The sequence below is a fragment of the Callorhinchus milii genome, unplaced genomic scaffold, assembly GCF_018977255.1.
Source record: "Callorhinchus milii isolate IMCB2004 unplaced genomic scaffold, IMCB_Cmil_1.0 Scaffold17, whole genome shotgun sequence".
NCBI classification, from domain to species: domain Eukaryota; kingdom Metazoa; phylum Chordata; class Chondrichthyes; order Chimaeriformes; family Callorhinchidae; genus Callorhinchus; species Callorhinchus milii.
Window position 1 is genome coordinate 15,147,324 of NW_024704758.1, and position 10,833 is coordinate 15,158,156.

A 10,833-nucleotide genomic window follows, 5' to 3' on the forward strand; every position below is an offset into this window, starting at 1 on the left:
GTAGCATTAAAAAGATAATGTGTACCAAATGGAACTCAATATCCCAGCCCGAGTCTATACAAATTCAGAACTATAGTTACGTTGCTGTAACACTTAACCAGCTGTTAACTCACAAGGTTACAACAGCGACAACAACAGCGCCCTTCACACGGGCTAGTGTCCCAGAGTGCTTCACAGTGACGGAGTCTGACACTGAGCCACAGGCAGTGGGTGGGGGGAGTGACCATAAGCATAATCAAAAAGGAAGGTCTTTAGGTATGATTTGAAGGTGGGGAGGGAGGGGGCAAGGCGGGGGGTCTGAGGGAGAGAGTTCCAAAGTTTTGGGACGTAGTGGCTGAAGGCATGATTATACGGTGTCTTCCTCCAGTTACTCAAAGACGACAACCATCTGAGACTGAAGGAATGTCTCAAAGTATTTAAAGAAGGGATACTTTTGCGATATAAAATTTCCGCTCATGAAATACGATACCAATGTTGGCAATGGACTCGGAGATAGGATTATGTTTTAATTTCCTTTTAGAACTAAATAAATAATAAATCTAAATAATGTTTGCATTTGATACAGCGCCTTTGATGCCCAGAGGTGGGGGGGGGGCGGTGGGTGAGGAAACATATCTCAAAACTGTACATGGGATTCACTGCGCAGTGTAGTGACTATGTGTTTTGCAGGCAAACTGCCAACCAAAGAGGACTAATTCCATGTTTTGGGGTACTGTTTTTTAACATCGGGTTTGTTTTTCCCCTCTGCTTCTCTAATGCTCCCTTACCATTATATGCAGCACTTTGAAACTATCAGAGACAACAGTGAAGGCTGTTGGGAAGGACTGGCTCTTGGATTTCTGTTATTACTGAAGCAATATATAAAAATGCACTAACCCAAGCCCTGGCCGAAAAATATCTGTTAAATCATTGCACATTAAATCTGTGCAGTTCTGTACCTCAATGTTTGATCGTGAACCTCATCACATACTTATCCTTTCATCACTTGTATGTTATTCAGTTAAGCTTCCAAATTACTTCCAGATTGTGTACATTGAGTGGACAGCAGCAAACAGCAGCTCTACAGCCTATCGTTAAGGTGTAAGAAATAAAATTGCATTCATCTACCTCTGTGGAGATGAGTGAGTTCCACTTTCTTAACGATTAAATAATGTCGGCTGCGGTAGATTTGCTGATGTGAAGAGCGTTGAGGGAAAATTTGCTGGGACTTGTTATTATGGAGATTGAAAAAGGATTAAAAACCACAGCCTACAAATGTATCACCAACAAAAACTATGCGAGTTGTGTCCTGTTGTCACACTGTGACAGGATGCCGCACTTTATAATAAAGGCAGCCTCCATTCAGTGTGTTTTGTTATAGCGCTGTGATTCTGAGTTGTGCCCTGGTAGTCTAGAGAGTAAATATTTACTGAGTAAAGTTTGATTCCTGAGTGAACGGATGTGAAGTTCTGATGTGGGACTAGAATATACAACCTTCTAACTCAGAAAAAATAATACTAATAATTCTAATAATAATTTTGTCACTCTGTTTGTGGGAAACTGCTGTGCGCAATTGGCTGCTGGGTTTCGCCCACAAAATACACGGTCACAACATTTTACAATATATCCTATGAAGCACTTTGGGATGTCGCAAAGACCTGATAAGGCACTATATCAAATGCTAGGATTACTATGATTATATATTATAGAGGTGAGCGTGCCACTGACTAAACCAGGCTGATGCTGATGAAATGGGGTCATATTGCTGGAACATAACTGATTGCATTACTTGCTGAGTCAGACACTGCCATTGCATGTGGGTCATCACCTGTGCTGTTTGCAGTATTATATAATGTATTATCTTCAACCCTTTGGAAACTGTGAGGCTCAAGAATCACTTAATATTTCAGGATAACACTTCTGAGATGTCAGCGTTAGCTTTTACTGCAGTAATGTTGATAAAATATAGACGTCAATAAAACAGTCCAATTTGAAGGTGATTGTCGTGCCTATATTTCTGCTGTCCCTGTTTGAGCTCAATTGCTTCTGTAGATTTGATTTTCCATTGAATTGTTTGTATTTTTACCATATGCTCTTTTGAATTGACGGCTTATTTTGTAGACAAACACCGCAGCCAATTTGTGCACGACCAACATCCCACAAACAGGCATGAAGTGAATGACGGATTTTATCTGTGTGGGATTGTTGGCCGGGATACCGGAGACAGTGACAAACTGCCGCGTAAAATAATATCAGATTGTGGTAGAACTCTCACGATGTGAATATCCCATGGCCGGGCGTGACACAGTCAGGTGGTTAAGACTCTCAGACCTAGAATGAGCCGGAAGAAATAATATTGGTCGGTGGAGCTTCAGTTTATTAAATTTCTCCTATGCCTTACACCAGCAAACATGCCCTGCCAGTGATGCCCTGCCAGTGATGCCCTGCCAGTAATCTCCTGCCAGTGATCTCCTGCCAGTGATGCCCTGCCAGTGATAACTGACCCAATATAATCTATATTTGCGGTAAACGCATTCTTTTCCAGGCTCGATAACCAATAATCAAACAGCAAAGTAAACGCGGAGCTCAGATATCTGCTTGTTACGTGTATCACAGATGTGGTCAGTTTGAGATAAAGGATGACAATCTACACATGGAGTAAATTATATTTTCTAAAGCCACAGAGAGAGAGAGAGAGAGGAGAGACAGAAAGAGTTGTCATTTTTTAAGACTAAAGATCACATTGTCTCGTGGGTTCAACAGCTGCAGGAGATAGTATCTGATAAATGTACACTTCTTATTGACGTCCTGCAGCTTGGATGGATATTGATGGACTCAGAAAGTCTTTACAATCGAAATGTAGTGGGTACCGTGAGCTACGACTAACGTTTGGGTGATGATTTTTATGGCCCAGTTGGAATAGACTTTATTAATTACAGGAGTGAAATTCAATAACACCATAGAAGTCAACCAGTATATGTTACGAGAGCAGATCGAAGCTCCTTGAGAGATTCTGTGGGACCCGCTTGAGCTTGAAATTCACAAATTAAAATTTCACAATCCATTTTAGGGAATATCGACAAAAGGGTGAGGAATTTGTCCGTATAAATGTAAAGTACCACTGGCTGGACTGATAAAATAATAAGAGGAAACCTTGCAGTTGATGTCGGGCCTTTCATGTCAGGAAAAGATCTGAGTTATGACTTTAAGCTGATTTTAGGGGCGTGCTGCTGCGTCAGGATGAGATGTTAAACCGAAGTCCTGTCTGCCTGCTCAGGTGGACCTCAAAGATCTCGTGGCGCTTTCAAAAAGAGAAGGGAATTTCTCTCTCTCTTCCTGGTGTCCTGGTCAACAATGTCCCAAGTGCAAATGGTCACTCACTTCATGGCTGTTTGTGGGACGTTGCTGTGCGCAAACGTGAGGTCGCATGTGCCTGCAAAATACAGTCACTACACTATGCACTCTTAATCCTAGTGCCAGTATTACAGAAGTAGCCGCTCAGTTGTTAGGTTTGATCTCTGACAACTACTGATGATCACCTTAACATGAAGATAACTTGAAACTCTGGTCACCTCAGTTTCCACCGCCTTCTTCTCCCAACACCAAATTATTTGTTTTTTTTTGAAGGGATTGTTACCCCCGGAAAACCTATCCACCAAACGACTAACAACCGGGTTCCTACTCACAGAGATAAACAGAGGTGTGTGGACTAAGGAAACTTGTCCAACGTTTAAACCGCCCCGACCGGGAACCGGCCCGAGGTGAGCGCTCTGATCACTGAGAGCTATAGCACTGCACAGATAAACACATACTGTGCATCAAACACACGCGGTTTGGACAACCCTTCCCTAGGGTCTGGGTGTGGGGGGGGGGGAGGTTTGTAATTAAAACCCACACAAAAACACCCAAACCAATGAGCAGGTCCAGCCATTCCCGGCCACACTGTTTCCTGGGTTTCGACCAGTTCGGCTTCGCTGTGTTTCGCAGATCTTCTGACAGGTGGAAACAGGAGCATCGCAGCCACGACTACAGGCAAGTTACAACAACAACAACAACAAGATTGCATTTATAGAGCGCCTTTCACGTCGGGAGGACGTCCCAAGGCGCTGGACAGTTGGGTCGGGACCGAGCAGGGGGTTAATGGTCAGGGTGAGGGGAGGGAGGGAAGGGAGGGAGTGAGGAGGGGGGAAATGGTCAGGGTGAGGGGAGGGGAGGAAAGGGAGGGAGTGAGGAGGGGGTAGAGAGTCGAGAGGGGAGCTGAAGGCGCGGTGGAAGTTACTGTTACACAGTAACAAGACGGGTTGCCAGACCGGAGGGGCTCCAGCCCGAAATGAACCCCCCCAAATACCGGCTGGCAGAGGCTGGGAATCTGAAACAACCACCGCAAGCGGCTGGGAACACTCAGCAGGTCAGGCAGCATCTATGGAGAGAGGAAAGTGACCTCAAGGGTCGTGGACCCCAAAGGTTGACTCACTTTCCTTTCTCCGTGGATGCTGCCTGACCTGCTGAGTGTCCCCGGCCGCTCTAGTCACTTGGTCCAGAGTAAGAACTCGAGTTGTTTCATCAAGTGACAGACAAAGTTCAGGACGGGGGTCAGCAAGATTTTTTTCGCCCCCAAAATACACGGTCACCGCACTTTACAGTGTGTCCTGTGAAGCGCTTTGAGATGTTTCGAAGACGTTATCAGGCTCTGTGTCAATTGCCAGGATTATTATTATTAATATTGCTGTGTTGAAGTGTTGGACCCACTATGATTGTTTTTATTCTGTTCACAAATCCGGGCCACCCATTACAGGCAACACAACAAGAGACAGAAGTGTCTCTCGATTGAGCTTCATTATTTCTGACAAGTACAACAGTTACCTGCGAGACTGAACCCCAGAGATGGTGTTTCCTTCAACAGCCGCCCCCACCCCCCCCATTGTGACCTGTTGTTCTGGAGCTGATTTAAAATGGTTCCAAGAAAAAAAAGGTGACATTCACATTCGGTTTTGGTCTCTTGTTGATCGTTGCAAGTCTATGTCGTGACAAGTGTTATAAGGAGAAGGCAACATGAGATGGGAAAGAGACAGTTCATATATTTTTTTTAGGTTTATTTTTCAATGGAAATCTGACCTTCTGGGTATCTGTTTGCACTCAAGTTGCACTCCAGTATGCTTGCAGTTTTTATCCATTAAAAATCTGTTATTGAAACAGTCGGTCATTCAGTCTGTCAAACCTGATCTGCTGATTTATTGAATAATGACAGATTCTGTTTCCATGTTTCCAATATCTTTGTTTCCAGAGTATCTGTTCACACCTTTGACACTCAATTATACTAACCTGTAAAAGCAGTAAAAGACTAAGTGACTTAGAGGTCACCATTCTCTTTATCTTCTTTATCTTTACTTTTATTTTCCTAATCCCAAATATTTTACCCCAAAGGACATACCTTATCATTGATTGGGCTCTTATTGTATTATCTATCCCAAATTTAAATGTTTGTGTCTTGTCAACAGTTACCCAAGGATAAGTGCTTCAAAAATAGAAGCATGGAAAGAACTACTTTGCAACTGGGATGAAGCTAGTACATCTTGCACAAATAAGGTAACTAAAGCATCACAAAAACTCTGTCGACCATAGCTTTCTTTTATATAATGCCTTAAAAGAACATCTTAAAGTGCTCAGCCAATGAAGTCGTAGACTCCAAGCAATCAAACAAGAGGTTGAAAGATCTTGTGTAGAGCTTAGTCAATGTCGTATGTTTTTAGGGTGTTTAGGAACGTCGGTAGAGGGGTAGCATTGCAAATGGGTTTTGGAAATGTAATTAAATACTCTGTGTTCACCAACTCCACTGAAAACCCAAAGCTTACTCTCCAAACCTATCTAGTGTGTTTAAATTTTTTTGTTTATTGGACCCTGTGCAGATTCGTGTTCTCCTGGAAGAAGGTGTCCCTCTCCAACTGCGCTGCTTTGTGTGGAAATGTTTACTGGGCAGTGACCTGTGTAAAGAAACCAATGCCATGACTTATCAGGTATGAGAATGGTATTGGGCTTATTCTCTAAAATATACATTTTTAAATAAAAATATGATTTTTTTTAATGTGTCCAAATAAAATAATTAAAGGTGACAAATCAAGATGAAAGCTAAACACATTGCAGTGTAACGATGTGTAAAAGTGCGCCCCAATGGAGGCAGGTTAAGGATACATTAGCCCTTTGAGGACCCTCTCAGATCAGAACAAACTGGGTTCTTGAATAGGTTACCAGGTAGGGTGGTTGAGACCAGAACTCATTAAAGAACAGCTTGATGCTGTGATGGGAAGAGGATAGGGTGGGTATTCTGGAAGGATGAGATCAAATGGGTTAAAGAATACAACCAGTGCGAAATCAGAAGAAACAAATCAGGATGTGGTTCCACAAGGTATTACAATAATACTGTTCGGATCTCCCTTTCTTCCCAGCATATCCACCAAGGAGAGTTTCTTAAGCAGTGGACCATTGAGTCTAACTTCAAACCTCATATTCCATATCTGAATTTGAGTAATCTATTGGTTCAAACAGTTTTCATATGTTTGTTATTTCTTTGTCACCAGCAGCCGTAGAAGCAAATACAAATGTAAATGTTCTGATATTTATATGTGTAGTATGGTTTGTTATTCACTGGAGGCATGTTGGCCAACTCTTTCTTCTTTCTCTCAGGACTATGTGTACGAGATTCGCAATCAGCTGGATGATCTCGGTGTGAACGGGTATGGAGTCCGTCAGGCTATTTCTGCACTGTGTAATGCTGACTATCAGAGAGGGAAAACACAAAGCAGAGTTCAACTCCATCTACAGAATCTGGAGTCTGACCAAAACCCAAAGGTTCACATTGACGTCTTGAGACAGATTGTTCTGGATGTTGGTAAGCAGTTGAATTGTAAAAAATAAATTCTTTCATCTGACCATGTGATAGGTTTTGGCGTTGTGCTGGAAAATTCAGAGGCGTATGATAATGCAATCATTCTTAGAGTGATGTATCATAGACCTGGACCAGGGCTGTGAATGCTGAGTTAGCAGTGAGTGGTTTAGATAATTTAGTGCAACAATCTGGCAGTTTGTGGAAGCTGTAGGAGTTATTTTACCCATTAGTTAGGATTTAGTGTCACCAAATTATGTAAATATCGCGTTAAGAGGGTTATGCTGCTACTTGGATCAATATTGACTCATACATTGAACGCCACTGGCACCTAGATTGTAGACTTATGTCTGTGACCATGATAGATAGTGAAATTTGGGGAAAAGAGTTGACCTATTTATACTGTAATGTCTGAAGCTACAGTCTCAGATATTTTGACGTGCTCAGTTTGAGCATGTCAATCACAGCTTGGCTTTGCTTTAGTGAGAACCATTTATCCTTAATCCTAATAACTGAAATTCAATAAAAGGCAAAATACTGCAGATGCTGGAAATCTGAAATAAAAAACAGAAGTAGCTGGGATCACTCAGCGGGTCAGGCAGCATTTACGGAGAGGGGAACGTGAGTTAACGTTGCAGGTAGATGACCTTGCTTCGGTCTTTTAAAGCAGTTATTTAACGACTCATTGTTTTTATAAAGTAAAATCTTACTTTCTCGTTTCAGTTTTTTTTTCAAAAGTTTAGAATGGGTAAAGAGTGATTTATTAATCAGTGTATCTGATATTAAACATAACAAGGTGTGTTCTTTATATGCTCCTTTGTATAGAAAGATCCTTTCCCACTCACTGCTCTCTGATGGGTGAAAATCCTGAAGCTAAAGAGGGACAAGCAAAGCTTTTCAGGATCCTGTCAGCATATGCCAAGCACAATCCCCAAATCGGCTACTGCCAAGGTAGGTCAAAGAATAATTTAGAGCAACTTAACTTGAACGTGAAATTATATATTTAATTTCGCCTTATTTTCCCTTCAACTATTATTTTTGTTGCAAATAAAGGAAATGTATTTGGGAGGGAGAGGATGGAGGGGGAGAAAGTAATAGAGAGAGAGAGAGAAAGAGAAAACAAAAGAGAAAAATAATGGCCTTATTTCTTTCACTGAGTATATCAATTCATATTTCTCATCAAATGCTGCTCGTTCCAAGATTTTATCGGTTTTTTGTGTTCACGCTGCACAATAAATTTGAATTATTTATAATTTGAGAATGTCAAATCATACACCTAAGAAAAGTTTGCTATTTTAATACAGGGAACATTGAAAGTGTACTGTTTGCTCAAAGCTTTCTTTTAAACTGTAGGATAGTGTGTGTGTGTGTGTGTGTGTGTGTGGGTAGTAACACCAGAAGGGGGCGCTAGCGTTCCAGCTATCAGACCTGCATCAATACTGCACTTAAAGCACTTAAAAGCCAATCGACAGATCATTAACAGGTTAAATATCTCCAAGAATGAGATGAAAAGGGTTATACGATCTTCATTGTGAGTTTATTTTTTCATCATGCTTTACTTTGTGACTCTATTCCTGTCATTCCCCAAGTGGGAGGACGTGCCTTTCGACTGTTCATTTGTGGGAGAACGTTGCAGAATTCCGTAAAGTAAACAAATTCTCATTCCTGTCATGTAAATAATGACTTTCACTTTATATTCTCCAATGATAAATAATTCTAATCTATTAAAAAGCCTTTGGATAAAATATACAGTGTATTCACTTTATGGTGTATTCTCCGAAGCGCTTTGAGATGTCGCAAAAACAAATGCAAGGATTATTATTATCATAAGGTAAGGAATAGCTGATCAGTACTGGAGGGTTAGACCATCTCCTGCTGACTCTAATCAAAATCCACTGACACTGCAGTGTTTTACAATACCCTGCCCTTTGGAAAGGGTTTTGTGTTTCTTTTGACAGTTTTGTTGTTGGCTTCTGTGTCTGGATAGACCGAAGATTCAGAGCTCTCGTGTGTTTCAATAGGATTAGCAGCTTCTTTTGATATTTGAAATCTGGACATTCAATGCTTCGACAAACTTAAGGTGCTCTAATTTCCTATCAATCCAGATAATATCATTCTTAACTTTCTGACTAAATTATGCCTCATTTTCTATTCAAATTGATCAGATGAAAAATTGGGTAACTAACACCTCCACCAAGAGAAGTGTCTAACAACAGGAGACATTATTACAGTAATACCACTTAGGGCATTTTTCTGATCCGCTGGAAGGTGAAGGAGTCACCCAACATTTAAATACCAATTCATTCATTCTGTTCAAAGGTAATACGTTAATTTTAAATGATAGAGGAGAAGGGGCCAAGTGATTTTGTTAAAAATATAACATTCTCATTGTAACTCCAGAACACTCAGGGCTGTCCAGCTTGGTATTTCTCTTCGGATAATGTGGATTATGGAGCCAGGCTGACAATGGGACCTCATCCCAATAAACTTCCTCATAGTGTTCCACTCACTGTGAGATCGTCATGATTCATAGAGATCCTTTCATTGGAAGAATTACGGCAAAAACATAGCAAAAATGTAACCCAAGAATATACTCAATTTTTGATCTGCTGATCTCTGGTGAACCTGGAACTTCGCGCATGTGGATTTGATTTTGTGTGAATGATTTTTAGCTCTACAGCATGTGACAGTTCTGTGCATTTTTTTTAAAAATCCTTTGTTGTTTTATAAAATACTTTCTTTGGCCAGGGATGTCCTACATAGCTGCCATGCTGCTAATCAACATGCCAGAAGAGGATGCTTTTTGGGCTCTGGTGGTCCTGCTGGAGAAGCCGAAGTATCTTGCTGGATTTTATGAACACTCTCTGGATACGTAAGTGTCAGTGTGGCTGATTTCAATGCCCTTCTGTGCTTTCTCTCCCTCTCTCGTGGCGCTGAAGTTCAGTTACTTCAGGAATAAAATTTAAAAGCACAGTGAAAGTACACTTCCATCTAATGCCTTGTGGGACAGATCAGGGCACCTCTGCTGTCCATCACAGGATTAACTTGATACTCTTCATCAACACGATCGCAAATAAATTGTAGCTCCTATCAAGAACTTGACAATAGAATCTTGCTACCGCTGATGACTTTCCAAGGTGCTGGTGTATTTATCCTTCGACAGAATCACTTGCTACACTTCTTACTCAAAAGCTTCGGTAATTCATCATCTCATTTTACACATGGAATAACGGTTGGCAAAAATCAAGTTTTGTTTTATTGCAGAAAATAATACTATGAACCATTAAAAGTATCACATCCTCCCGACGCGAAAGGCACTATACAAATGTAATCTTGTTGTTTTTGAATCAATTTGTGAAACTTTCTAAAAACACTAATCTGTACCAAGAAATACAACTTTTCACGTTAGTTTTGTGATTCTTATGCTTGATATTTACAACAAAGTTTCATTATTAATGAGTGAAGCCAATAAATCGTCTTTTAATTTTCTTTTTATCCTTCTCGCAAGTTTGTCCTAAGTAAAAACAAATGCTTGATGCTTTTAATGGTTCATAGTATTATTTCTGCAATAAAATAAAACTTGATTTTTGCCAACCGTTATTCAATATGTGTAAAATGAGATGATGAATTATTGAAGCTTTTGGGTAAAAAGTGTAGCAAGTGATTAGGTGTTTATGGCACATGAATAATGGCAAATAAAAGACTTTATTAATTCCATTTATCTACCACCCTTGCTCGGCGTCCCACCCTGTCTCTGTGAAGCTCTCCGAGACATTTCCCATGTGGAGGCGCTGGATCAGAGAGACGCACCTCTGCTGTCCATGACAAGATTCCTGATATTGTTCATCACCATCTCCAGTCAGTAGCAGCTCCTGTCAAGAACTGGTGCCCAGAGTGGCCAAAGTTATTGAATATTCTTTTCTCGTGCCTTTTTCTAATAATAATCCTTGCATTTGACCCAGCGCCTTTATCAC

The 10,833-nt window shown here is 40.9% G+C and overlaps 1 protein-coding gene across 3 annotated transcripts in view; it reads left to right on the forward strand.

Moving 5' to 3' along the window:
* The first annotated feature begins 3,849 nt into the window (after window positions 1–3,849).
* si:ch211-266k8.4 (carabin) overlaps window positions 3,850–10,833 on the forward strand; it is a 59,348-nt gene continuing 52,364 nt past the window's right edge. For all 3 annotated transcript variants that reach the window (XM_042341287.1, XM_042341288.1, XM_042341289.1), the window contains exons 1-6: window positions 3,850–4,011; window positions 5,478–5,565; window positions 5,886–5,993; window positions 6,661–6,865; window positions 7,685–7,810; window positions 9,608–9,731. In XM_042341287.1, the coding sequence (XP_042197221.1) occupies window positions 3,893–4,011; window positions 5,478–5,565; window positions 5,886–5,993; window positions 6,661–6,865; window positions 7,685–7,810; window positions 9,608–9,731 (770 nt within the window). In that variant the 5' untranslated portion in view covers window positions 3,850–3,892. The remainder of the gene's footprint in view (window positions 4,012–5,477; window positions 5,566–5,885; window positions 5,994–6,660; window positions 6,866–7,684; window positions 7,811–9,607; window positions 9,732–10,833) is intronic.